This window comes from Ailuropoda melanoleuca, chromosome 10 (genome assembly GCF_002007445.2).
Source record: "Ailuropoda melanoleuca isolate Jingjing chromosome 10, ASM200744v2, whole genome shotgun sequence".
Lineage (NCBI taxonomy): Eukaryota > Metazoa > Chordata > Mammalia > Carnivora > Ursidae > Ailuropoda > Ailuropoda melanoleuca.
Genome location: NC_048227.1, coordinates 70133996 through 70147532, shown reverse-complemented (window position 1 = coordinate 70147532; position 13537 = coordinate 70133996). Strand labels below are relative to the sequence as shown.

At 34.9% G+C, this 13537-nt stretch overlaps 1 protein-coding gene across 2 annotated transcripts in view; it reads left to right on the top strand.

The window, feature by feature from the left end:
* Positions 1–13537, top strand: part of SERINC1 (serine incorporator 1) — a 30490-nt gene that overhangs the window by 14230 nt on the left and 2723 nt on the right. For both annotated transcript variants that reach the window (XM_002919685.4, XM_034669061.1), the window contains exons 3-9: positions 1260–1429; positions 7982–8061; positions 8280–8417; positions 10292–10461; positions 10570–10660; positions 12268–12412; positions 12523–12753. In XM_002919685.4, the coding sequence (XP_002919731.1) occupies positions 1260–1429; positions 7982–8061; positions 8280–8417; positions 10292–10461; positions 10570–10660; positions 12268–12412; positions 12523–12753 (1025 nt within the window). The remainder of the gene's footprint in view (positions 1–1259; positions 1430–7981; positions 8062–8279; positions 8418–10291; positions 10462–10569; positions 10661–12267; positions 12413–12522; positions 12754–13537) is intronic.

Genomic DNA, 13537 nt, shown 5'->3' with positions numbered 1-13537 from the left:
ATTTCCTAGAGTGCTTGTGAGATGTAGGGCAATGTCTCTAGTACTTACTGATCAGTGAGTTGTGAGTTGAAGAAATACACATCAGCCTCTACTTACTGATACAAGATTTCTTTTTTTTTCTGTCACAACATGTACATCATTTGAAATGGTGGCTTCTCCAACAGCCTGGACTCCTGAAGTGACTATATGAACTAGTTATGTACATGTACAAGAGCAAGAACTACATCTTTGCTGTTTTAAGCCACTGATATTTGCGGATTGTTACTGAACTAGCTTAACCTGACTGAACTAGGTGGTTGAATTAACTTAATGATGGGAATTCTGCCAGGTGGTGTCCTGCTCTCATAAAAGGGAGTGGGATAATTAAGAATGCCTAGTTGAGTACATGATGCAAATAAATATGGGTAAGTACCTACTGCCGTAGGGCTTAAACTGGCTGAGATTTAAGTGAGACCAAGAAAGGGCTTACAGACTGTAGGAACTAGCAAAAGGAAGTAGTGCCTCCCCAGTAGCTTAAATACAATTGTAAGTTCTTGGTTTTAAAGGCACAAATTAGCAATCATATTTTGGCATATCCGTTTGCTTTAACATTTTCTAGAGGAAATAATTCTTATATGTAGGCGTAGTATATGTAGTTTGAGGACTACTCCCATTTATTTCACTTCAGGTTCTTTGGTTTTTTTGTTTTGTTTTGTTTTTTTTGTATTCTTGATTCCAATGTGACTTTCTGTAATGGCCATGAGTCTTTTTCAGATTTCTAAGTTAAAAATAAAATCACTGTCAGCTATTTGTTAATCCAAATCCATTCATTCAGAAATAACACTTGTAGAATAAGAGACCAAAACTCAAATTGTATTTAGGTTGCATTGGCTTTGAGAAGCCATCATTGTTCTCCTCTTCAGTATTTAGAAGCTGACTTACTATATAATTCCTTACACTTTAATTGATTGTATTTCTCTTTTATACAGGTAATTCAGCATATCACAGGAGAATGCAAGTTTTAGAAAATTTAGAATAAATCTTCAAGTCAGAATAAATACCCAGTTTTGGATCAGCATTTATAGTTTATCATGGGCTCAAATAAAGTGAAAAGAGAATTAAATGTCTATCTGATGAAAATGTTCCGGACTTAACTTGATTACATATTCAGCATAAACTGTAAAACAAATTTCTGTTTTCTAAACGTTAAACTATTTGATTACCTAGAACTTTCATTTTTACTTGAAAAAATTCTACATCATAAACTCGTTGTTTTCTAGATTCCTGGATTTTGTGAAAATGAAAAAGGCATCGTTCCTTGTAATATTCTGGTTGGCTATAAAGCTGTGTACCGTCTGTGCTTTGGCTTGGCTATGTTCTATCTTCTCCTCTCTCTGCTAATGATCAAAGTCAAGAGCAGCAGTGATCCAAGAGCTGCAGTGCATAATGGGTACGTCGTTGAATAATACAAAAGTCTGGGTAGGCTTTTCTCAGTTATTTTGAGTCTGTCTAAAGAAACTTTAAAGTAAAATAAATTATGCAGTTTGCAGATTCGTTATTCATGAATGACCAGGTAAAAATACCTTCTTGTCTCTTCTGAGAATGTCAGATTTTAGAAATATAAATAGTAGCCTTGGGTTATTTATTGGTATAATCTCTGATGCATGATTTTTATAGTTCATCATAAAAAGATCTACTGGGGCACCTGGTGCCACAGTCAGTTGAGCATCCCACTCTTGGTTTTGGCTCAGGTTGTGATCCTCAGGGTCATGAGATTTAGCCCCACCTCAGGCTCCACACTCATTGTGGAGCCTGCTTGAGATTCTCTCTCCCTCTCCCTCTGTCCATCCCTCTTGTGCATTCTCTCTCTCTCTCTAAAATTTTTAAAAAAGAGGATTTACCATATCTGTTACTAATAAAGAGGAACTCATTCCTCCTTCTCTTCTCCTCTTAGCTCTCGGTAGATCAGTCTTACTACATGAAACTGAACTTGGTTACTTAGACCTACAGTGCAACCAAAATGAAAAACTTTAACCCTCAGCAGGGTGATTGATTGTCTAAATGGTTGGTTGTACTAGACAATCTAGAAAGAAACTTCAGGGTCCTTTTTATTAATCTCCCTTAATGTAGAGCATCACTTCTCATACTTAATTTCAGTGTTTTGAATTTTATCTGTTCTTTTCTCCCCATAAATTTAAAAAAAATATTTTTTGAGTATCTGCTGTTGTTTATTATTATGCTACCAAAGACAGGAAGAATGAACAAGTGAAATACAAATATTGGTGAAAAATATGCTGTTGACAGGTTGGTTGATTTTATTTTGTTCTTGTAGTCGTTGGTATTTGTTTATTTGCACTTTTACAACTCTATCGTGCTTTTAAACACTTCTCAAAATGCACCACAGATTGGCTATGAAAACTATTCCTTGAGATAACACTCTAGGCAGAGTAGCATGCATAAACATGTAGTAGTCCTACAACCATCTTTACATGTGTTTTCTTTTTAATTGAGATAAAATTAACATATAACATTGTAGATTTAGCATATACAAAGTGTTGATTTCATACATTTGTATATTGCAATGTGATTACCATTGTAGGGTTAGCCAACACCTCAGTCATGTCACATAGTTATTACTTCTTTCTTGTGATGAATGAGAACAGTTAGCAACTTTGAAGTCTGTAATACAGTTTTGATGCTTAAAGTCACTATGCTGTGCATTAAATCTCCAGGACTTATTTATTGGTTGCAAGTTTGTTCCCCTTAATGACATCTCCCAGTTCCACCCCCCATATATCCATACTCTGGTAACCATTCTATTCTTAGTTTTCACAAGCTTGGCTTTTTTAGATTCCATGTATGAGTGATATCATACGGTATTTGTTTTCCTTTGTCTGGCTTATCTCACTTAGAGCCATATATGTCCTTGCAAATGGCAGGGTTTGCTTCTTTCTCATGGCTGTATAACATTCCGTTGTATATCTGTTCCACAGTTTCTTTCTTCATTCATTGACAGACACTTAGGTTGTTTTCATATCTTGCCTATTATGAATAATGTGGCAATAAACGGGAGAGCAGGTATCTTTCTGGTATCCTGTTTTCATTTCCTTTGGATGTATAACTAGAAGTGGAATTGCTAGATCATATGGTAGTTTCTATTTTTAATTTTTTGAGGAACCTTTATCCTGTTCTTCATAGTGGCTGAACTAGTTTACATTCCCACCAACAGTGCACAAGAGTTCCCTTTTCACCATATCCTTGCCAACACTTGCTACTTCTTATCTTCTTAATGATAGCCATTTCTTTTAACAGTTGTGAGATGATATCTCATCATGGCTTTGATTTACATTTTGCAGGTATGAGCACCTTTTCATATACCTGTTGGCCATTCGTATATCTTCTTTGGAAAAATATCCGAGTTCCTCTGCCCATCTTTTAATTGGATTTTCTGTTTCTTCTTGATTTTATCTTCATAGGTTGTATGTTTTTAGAATTTATCCATATCTTCTGGTTATCCAGTTTGTTGACGCATAATTCTTCAAGCAGTTTTTTATGAATGTATGTACTTCCATAGTATCAGTTGTAATGTCTCCTCTTTTGTTTCTGATTTTGAGTATTTTTTTTTCTTGGTCTAGCTAAAGGTTTTTGTCAGTTTTGTTTATCTTTTTGAAATATCTTAGTATCGTTGATCTTTTCTATTTTTTTCTGTTCTGTATCACGTTTATTTCCACTCTGATCTTTGTTATTTCCCTGCTTCTGCTAACTTTGGCCTTTTTTCTAGTCCTCGAGGTATACAGTTAAAGTTATTAGAGATCTCTCTGTTTTCTTAACATACGCATTTATCACTATATACTCCCTCTAAGACCTGCTTTTGCAGCGTCCTGTATGTCTTATTATATTGTGTTTCTATTTTCATTTGTTTAGAGATAATTTCTCTTTTGATTCTTCTTCGATCTCTTGGTTTTGCAGGAGTGTGTTGTTTAGTTTCCACGTTTGGAAATTTTCCAGGTTTCCTTTTGTTGATTTCTAGTTTCATTCTGTTGTAGTTGGAAAAAATACTTGGTATGATTTCAGTCTTACTAAATTTGAAAAGACTATTTTGGGTGCTCTTATCATATGATCTGTTCATACTGGAGAATGCTCCACGTGCACTTGAGAAGAATATGTATTCTGTTGCTGTTGGATGGAGTGTTCTATAAATGTGATAGGTCCATTTGGCCTAACATAGGGTTCAAATCCAGCATTTCCTTGTTGATTTTCTGTCTGAGGATTTATCCATTGCTGAAAATGTGGGGTATTGAAGTCTGCCACTGTTATTGTTATCCATTTCTCCCTTTAAATCTGTTAGTATTTGCTTAATATACTTAAGTGTTCCAGTGTTGGGTATATACATATTTATGATTGTTGTATCTTCGTGGAGAATTGAGTTGGCTCCTTTATCATTATATAATGGCCTTTATCTCTTGTTACCTTTTTTGTCTTAAAGTTGTTTAGTGTCGGTATGTTATCCCCACTTTCTTTAGCTTCCCAATTGCATGGAATATCCTTTACTATCCCTTCACTTTGAGCCTGTGAGTGTCCTTAAATCTGAAGTGAGTCTTGTATGCAGTATATAGTTGGGTCTTGGTTTTTTTTATCCATCTAGCCACACCATGCCTTCTGATTGGTAAATTCGGTAAAAATACACATTTGGGGTAATGACTGGTATGTTAGGCCTTAGTAATGTTACCTTATTCATTGCTTTCTGGTTGTTTTGCATTTCCATTGTTTCTTTTTCCTCCATTTCTGCCTGCTTTTGTAAATTGTTGTTCTCTGGTTCTCTTATTTCCCTTTATCTTTTGTGGATCTACTGTAGGTTTTTGCTTTGTGGTTACTGAGAGGCTTACCTAAAACATTTTTTAGATGAAACAGTCCATTTTAAGCTGATAGCAACTTAACACCAATTGTATACAAAAGTTCTATCCATTTACTCTTCTCCTTTTATATTTTTGATGTCACAATTTACCATTTTTTTATATTATGTATTAATGTATTAATAGTTTTTTCAATACTTCTTAACCTTTATAGTTAAATGTTAACATGTCATATTATAGAATTAGTTTTCTAGATCTTACTGTATATTTATCTTCATAGTCTGTTATATATTTTCGTATGTTTTCATGTCTCTTATTAGCATCTTTTCATTTAAGCTTGAACTTTCACCATTTTTTGCAGGTAGATCTAGTAGTGGTGAACTCAGCTTCTGTTTATCTGGGGAAGTCTTCATTTCTCTTTCATATCTGAAGGATGACTGGTGGATAGAGTATTCTTGGCTGGCAGTTTTTTTCTTTCAAAACTTGGAATGTGTCATTCTCCTCTCTTCTGGCCTGTAGCATTTCTGCTTAGAAGTCCACTGATAGCTTAGTGGGAGATTAAGATTCTATTTTCTCTGGCTGCTTTTAGGATTCTCTCTTTTTCTTCCATCGCTGACAGTTTGTGTTTTAAGAGAAGGTCTTTTGCATTGAGATAATAGCATAATCTATTAGAGTTGTGAACTCAGATGTATAATACTTCCCAAGCTTGGGAAATTCTCCATTATTTCTTTAAACAAACTTTGCCCCCTTCCTTTCTCTCCTCTCCTCTGGAACACTAATTATTTTAATATTTAGATACCGTAGATCAAATGGGCTTTTCTTCACTCTTTTTCATTTTTTTACCCTCTCTTCACTCCTATCAGGTTATTTCAAAATTTGTGTTCTCTAGGTCACTGATTCTGTCCTACATTTGATCTACCCTGCTCTAAGTGCTCTCTTGCATTTTTCATTTCTTTCATCAAATTCTTCAGCTCCAGATTATGGTTCTTTTTTTATGGTTTCTGGCTCTGTTCAATTCCTTGTTTTGTTCATGTATTTTTTCCCCCTGGTTTTGTCTTTTCTGTGTTTTCTGGTAGCTCACTGAGTTCCCTTAAAGCAGCTATTTTATTCTTTATTCACTAGATTGCAAGATTCCTTGCCTTTCAGCTCAGTTGTTGGATTATTATCTTTTGGTGATGAAATGTTTTCTTGTTTTCATGTTCCCTGTAGTTTTGTGTTGCTGCTTGAGGTAGCAGATATCTCAGGTCTCTACTGGTTGCCTTTAGATGGGGTATCCTCTTCTTGATCCTGGGGTTCTCTTTGACCTTTTACTTATACACTTGCTGCACACTTCTTGCTCCCTTTTGTGGAAGAAATCTTAAGCTTTTATGACTTCTCTGGTTCTTACAACTCACCCTACTGGATACTGGAAATCTTTTTTTGTTTTCCAGAAGATGGCACCATGGCTCAAGTTTATGGTTTCTCCCTTGCTTACAGATCATGGTGTGTTTTTCTCAGAGCACTCTCAGTAATTACTGGATTGGCTCTTTCTGCCACACTTGGGAGCACACATAAAGAGCTAGCTGCAGAGTGGGAGGTGTGGGTTTAGTACTCCCAAGTGTTTGGGATCCCACACAGCAGCGGAGATATCCTCGGCTGAGGATCTCCCAGAGACTTGTGAGCATATTTCCTGCTTAAGTCCTGAGTGTAGGTGGCAGAAACTGTGTTCCTTTAATGCTTTGATATCTGCTGCTTTCCCCATCTCCAATCTCCCATTAGTCATGGAGGTCCTGCCTCAGTAATCTGGGTGCTTCTGGAGAGAAATGAGTTTCTCCAGAATTGTCCCCACAGATTTGGGGTAGTTGTCACTCACAGCTCCCGTTTTCCCCCATGGAAGAGGTTGCTGCCTGCCAGATAGTGTCCATACTGTATTGCCGTGGTGTAGGGGCGGTGCTGACAAAGGTCCCGCCCCACCCCCACCCCAGCACACACACATGCTATGCTGGAATCTTCCCTCAGGAGGGCTAGACTTTTATAAATTGTCTCTTATTCATGGGTATTTGCCCACATTGGCACTCTGGGTTTTCCCCAACTGGAAAAAGCTGGGAGGGGTTAGGGAAATTTATTGGTTCTGCAGCCCATACCAAAGTCTGTCTGCCTATTACCAAATGCACAGGTGCTGAAGACTCCTCCTGGGTCTCTTGGCAAATGTTTCTGGATCTCACAGCTCCCGCAGAGGCACTTCTGTTAATGGATGGATGCCTTATTAGTTGTTAAAAACAGGGGAACCAAAAAATAGGGACTTTTGCCATCAAGATGCTGATGTCCTAAAAGCTGTTTTTGTTGTTGTTGTTGTTATCAGTTTTGGATGGAGCATTTATCATGTGTTTGTAAAACCTATTCATTTGTACAGTACACCTTATACTTTCACATATTATTCCATTCTTATTTTTAATTTCTTCTTATTCATGTAAAATTAAAATACAGTGTTAACATCAGTTTCAGGTGTACAATATAATAAATGATTCAACAATTCTGTATATTTCTCAGCATTCATCAAGATAAGTGTCCTCTGAATCTCTTTTGTCGATTTCACCCACCTCCCCTCTGGCATCCACTAGTTCTCTGTATTTAAAGCCTGTTTTTTGGGGGTGCCTGGGTGGCACAGTGGTTAAGCGTCTGCCTTTGGCTCAGGGCGTGATCCCGGCGTTATGGGATCGAGCCCCACATCAGGCTCTTCCGCTATGAGCCTGCTTCTTCCTCTCCCACTCCCCCTGCTTGTGTTCCCTCTCTTGCTGGCTGTGTCTATCTCTGTCAAATAAATAAATAAAATCTTTAAAAAAAATAAAATAAAGTCTGTTTTTCGGTTCATCTCTTTTTCATTGTTCATTTGTTTTCTTCCTTAAATTCCATGTATGAGTGAAAGCATATGGTATTTGTGTTTCTCTGACTTATTTCACTTAGCATTATACCAATTCATTATTTAAAATAAACCTGTGAATATAGAATATCCTCATTTTCTCATAGTGAAATTAGTTATAAATCTTTCTTAAAACTGTCCTAAACAGTCACATAAACTCTATTTTTTCAGATGCTCTTAAAAGATTTCATATATGAAACTATTTATTGAGTGAATATTTATTAGTAAACTGTATTTCTATTTCTTTTAGATTTTGGTTCTTTAAATTTGCCGCAGCAATTGCAATTATTATTGGGGCTTTCTTCATTCCAGAAGGAACTTTTACAACTGGTAAATCTTTTCTTAATTGTGTGATGTTGATGTTTAATAAAGAAATTGACATAACTGTTGCCTCGAACTGTAACACTACTTGCGGTTGTTTTTTTTTCCACTTGGCAAAACAAATCATTTGTGTAAAATATTATTTTTCCTGTTGTGTATTGTGTTATGAAGATGAAATAATAAAAAGTGAACCAGTCACTCATTTGTATGTTTTTTTTTTCTTTCAGTGTGGTTTTATGTAGGAATGGCAGGTGCCTTTTGCTTCATCCTCATACAGCTAGTCTTACTTATTGATTTTGCCCATTCATGGAATGAATCATGGGTTGAGAAAATGGAAGAAGGGAACTCAAGATGTTGGTATGCAGGTAAGCTTTTGTCTTACAGAGCATCCTCAAGATAGGTGAGCTTTGAAGGTGAGAGCGTGTATGCAGACTATAGGGGAAATCAAGATTTTTATGACATAACAACTTACTGAGAGATCTTTTAGGGAATCAATTAGAACATACCCAGGAACCAGGACAAAATCCAGAATATCTTGGGGGCGCCTGGGTAGCACAGCGGTTAAGCGTCTGCCTTCAGCTCAGGGCGTGATCCCAGCATTATGGGATCGAGCCCCACATCAGGCTCCTCCGCTATAGCCTGCTTCTTCCTCTCCCACTCCCCGCTTGTGTTCCCTCTCTCGCTGGCTGTCTCTGTCGAATAAATAAATAAAAATCTTTAAATAAAAAAATCCAGAATATCTTGAATGGCTAAAATAGATGTTGCAAAGGCTACTGCTGATAGTACGTACTTCTTACAGCCTAATTTCCTATTCTGTAGCAGGGTAAAAATGTTAAAGGGATTAGGACTGCTAGAAATAAACAGTGACATAATTCATAAACATCAGCATGCAGGAAAAAGTTTATGAAAAGCAACTCTAGAACTTTTCATTTTATGTAAGTGGAAAGATGCCTTTTTGTGTCAGTAACACTGAAGGGGATTCTTGTAGTAGTGTGACTGTTCTATTTGTAATGATGAGCTTGAGTCCAATGGTTACACTGCAGAACAGGGATCAGAATTCATTGGCTTGCCCCAGATGAAAAGGAGGGAAGAGACTCCGGTTAAGTGCATAATCAATCCTTGCGCAGACAACTGTGATGAAGCCTCTATTTAAGGTGCATAGCTGCTGCTCAGTTTTACAGTAGTTGCCTTATGGAAATGTGGGCTCAGCATTGCTTACATTTTTTCTGATTTCCTAACAGAAGCCATAAATCTAAATTTTTCTGTGAAATGAGCTGAGTTCAGCTAAATATTTTAAATCAGATTGAAAGCTATATTCATTGTATCTGCTAGCCTGATATTTCTCTCACAGCTAGTTTGTGTGGTATTTGACCTCAGTGGTTAAAATAAAGAGTGTTTAGTATTCAAAGAAGTAAGCTTCAGTCATTTGGAAAATTCACTTTTATAGAACACTGCATTCTTTATTGCATATCTAATGCAAGAGTTTCTGTTCTGTTCCCTGCTTTATCACCAGTGCTTAGAATTTTGTAGGCATTCAGTAAATATTTGTTGGGTGCATCCCATCAGGCACATCTACATAAACACTTGTATATTGGACACATATTAGGAAAAAACCAAACACATTGTGTTTTGATTTACATAGAAGAAATTTGGATTGTCTTATTAAATAATAATGACTTACCATTACATTTTTTTTTTTTTTAAAGATAATTAGTTAAGGGGTGCCTGGGTGGCTCATTCAGTTAAGTGTTGGGCTCTTGATCTCATCTCAGGTCTTATCTCAGGGTTGTGAGTTCAAGCCCCGGTGGGGCTCCACATTAGGCATGGAGACTACTTAAAAAAATTTTTTTTAATAAAAAATAAAGATAATTAGTTAATATAGAACAGCATTATTTTGTAGGCTTAGCATTAAATAATGTTCCTTTTTTCTGTATTTTGAAAATTATGGCTAACGTATGTGAATGTGTTTGTAATGGAGCTATTACTATTAATAAAATATTTAATATGTTACCTAACTTACTGTCCTTGAAAATACTATAGTGAGCTATGTGTGAAGACTATAAAATCACTGTGATAAAGTTCAGAAATATTCTTCTCTGCTTTTATAGCCTGCATGATGCTGAAATGTTAGTTGCTTAAAATACATTTTGAATAAAATGATTATGTTTAAAATGAGCCCTATGCCTAATTCCTAATATTCATGATAAATTCTAATTGTCCAATTATATTTCTTTCACAGCATTGTTATCAGCTACGGCTCTGAATTATCTGCTGTCTTTAGTTGCTGTCGTCCTGTTCTTTGTTTATTATACTCATCCAGCCAGTTGTTCAGAAAATAAAGCATTCATCAGTGTCAACATGCTCCTCTGCCTCGGTGCTTCTGTAATGTCTATACTGCCAAAAATCCAGGTATGATCTTTATATTGTTCAGTTTCTGTGAAGCTTTCATTTTTCTTAGTTTTCCCTAAATCTTGAATGATGTCAGAATAAATTTTTGTCTTGCTTAATTTTTTGTAGGAATCACAACCAAGATCTGGTTTGTTACAGTCTTCAGTAATCACAGTCTACACAATGTATTTGACGTGGTCTGCTATGACCAATGAACCAGGTACGTTTTGTTTGCTCAGGTTTATTTGTTTTTAATGAATTCTTCAACTTTTTTTTCAAAGATGGTCGTTTTGTGAAATTAAGCTATTTAAAAAATAAGCCTCTAAGGATGGCTGGGTGGCTTAGTGGGTTAAGCGTCTGATTTTGGCTCAAGTCATTGATCTATCTCATGGATCCTGAGATGGATCTTTGGGTCACTCAGCAGGGAGTCTGCCTGAGATTCTCTTTCTCCCTCAGATCCCCCCACCCAGCGGTCTCTTGCTCTTGCTTTCTCTTTCTAAAATAAGTAAATAAATCTTTAAAAAAAAAAAAAAAGCTTCTAGAGGAATAAACAGTATGGAAATAACATTTTCATGTTTGATTATTGCTGTGTATTTTTTTCACCTTGTTTCTTTCACTAACAAAATTTAAGATATTATATGAAAATTATAAAAAATATACCTAATTTGTACAGTCATATTAATGATAGTATATATAAAAAGAAAAGCTCTTAAAATGCTCCTTGATTCATTGCTAAGCAGTATAGTTTTTTTTTTTTTACTAATTAAAATAATATTTTTGTCTGTGAGTATCTTGCAAGTGAATAGCAAGGTATTCTCAAGGAAGCATTCCATGAGATTAGAAGCCAATATATATCATTTGGGGTGAAACACATTGGTGAGAAATTAATTACTGATTTTGAAAAGGAAGAAAATTATCCTTTTTATTTAAAAAGAAAATTATAAAATGTTATCTAAATCTGATTGTAAGTTTATAAACTCAGTAGGTACTTTATCAATAGTTGGAAGAAGGCTGTTTTTAGAGATTATTTTTGTTCAGGTGTTAAGTGGTTAGAAAAATTTTTTAGCAATTTGCTTTAGAGCTTACTCTTATCTGAATGGGTCTAAGATAAGAATCATTTTTTTTTCTTGTTTGTTTTTTCCCCTAATTAAGGATCATTTTCATTAATAAGATGGTAGTTGATATATCTGGCTTTGTTGAAGAGAAAAACATTTTGGATAGTTTAGTGAATAAAAACCTTACTTTTTCTTATGAAAGTTAAGAAACAGTACAGATTAGGTCATTACGACTTATTTGGACATTCCCACAAAGCATTTGTTAAAATTTTAATAACTGGTCATTTTAATGTCTAAGTTACCTTGCTTATGTAGCAACATACTTTGACAATTCATAAATTTCATAAAGTCACTATTCTCTTACAATATATAAGGAAAAGCCACTGTATTTTTGTTTAGAACACCTGAATTTTATTCCTAACTGTACTAAAGTTTTATTATACTTAGGAGAGCTCATCTGAATTTCACCTGTTTCTTGATCAATAGAAAGCTTAATAGTATCTCAGTTCTCGAGGTTTAAAATGAAATTACTTGATTTTCTGGGTACTTCTATAAAATTAGCACTAAAATTTAAAAGGTCTCATTATCAATAATTACAAGTTGTTTCGAAGTATTTTTTTCTTATACCTTTTCCAGGAAAATATTTTGAATATGGAAGGGCATAAAGAGTTTACAAAAAAAAAAAAAAAACAAACCTGTAACTAGGCCCCCCAAAATAAATTACTTTTTATACTGTTCTAACATTTTAATTTGACCTTAATTTACATTACAGAAACAAACTGCAACCCAAGTCTACTAAGCATAATTGGGTACAATACAACAAGCACTATCCCAAAGGAGGGGCAGTCTGTCCAGTGGTGGCATGCTCAGGGAATTATAGGACTGATCCTCTTTTTATTATGTGTGTTTTATTCAAGGTAAGAAAAGTCGTGGATTTTTTTTTAACAAGAAATCTAGCCATTCATTTAAAAATCATTTTTTTAAATACCCTTTTTCCTTCTTTCTTCCTTAACTGTCTTTTATGCAGCATCCGTACTTCAAACAACAGTCAGGTTAATAAATTGACTCTAACGAGTGATGAATCAACATTAATAGAAGACGGTGGAGCCAGAAGTGATGGATCACTGGAGGATGGAGATGATGTTCACCGAGCTGTAGATAATGAAAGGGATGGTGTTACTTATAGTTATTCCTTCTTTCACTTCATGCTTTTCTTGGCTTCACTTTATATCATGATGACCCTTACCAACTGGTACAGGTAATATTATATTTCATGAAAACTTCGTATGTGGAAATTTTGATGTTTTTCATGATTGCATTGCAAAACGTGTTATGAAGTACTTTTTTATCCTCCAGTGCATTTCAGAATTTACATCTAAATGATTAATGAGATCAGTATGAGAAATGCAGACTTTACTTCCTTGCTCTGGCATTAGCAAATATTGAAATACTTCCAAATCTTGAAGAGATGAAAATCGGAAGCTTCATGAAATTAACACATTTTTTTTTTTACAGAAAAACCATATTAATAGTTAATCCAACACAATACTTTATTTTTTTGACACTGTAACCAATTCCCGACATGGTGTAAGATACATCTTTTTCTGTTTTGTTCAAACTGTTGTTAAAAGCACTTGTTTCCAGAATTGAGGTGAAATACATTAATGTAGATTAACGCAAAGAATATGGCTACTCTAAAATCGGATCCTTAGAACTCTCCATAGCTGTAACTTGTGCTTTTTTATCACTTTACAATGTATAAATCTTTTTCTGGTAATAGAAAGGTAGTTATTTTGTTTTCAAAAAATTTCTAATTTTGTCGAAATGGCTACTGATAGATTCAGTCTAAGATTCAAGTTGAACTGTATGGTTTGCAAAGTTCTGTTTTTAATAATTTTTAATGCAGAATACCCTTCACAACTTGTAAGAAGACTTTTGAATACCAGAAAAAGATGTAGAAAAAATTATTTTTCATTTTAAGAGCGACTTTTCTGGCATTTATTATTGAAAAATAAGTATTTTTTAAAATTCCTACACTGCAG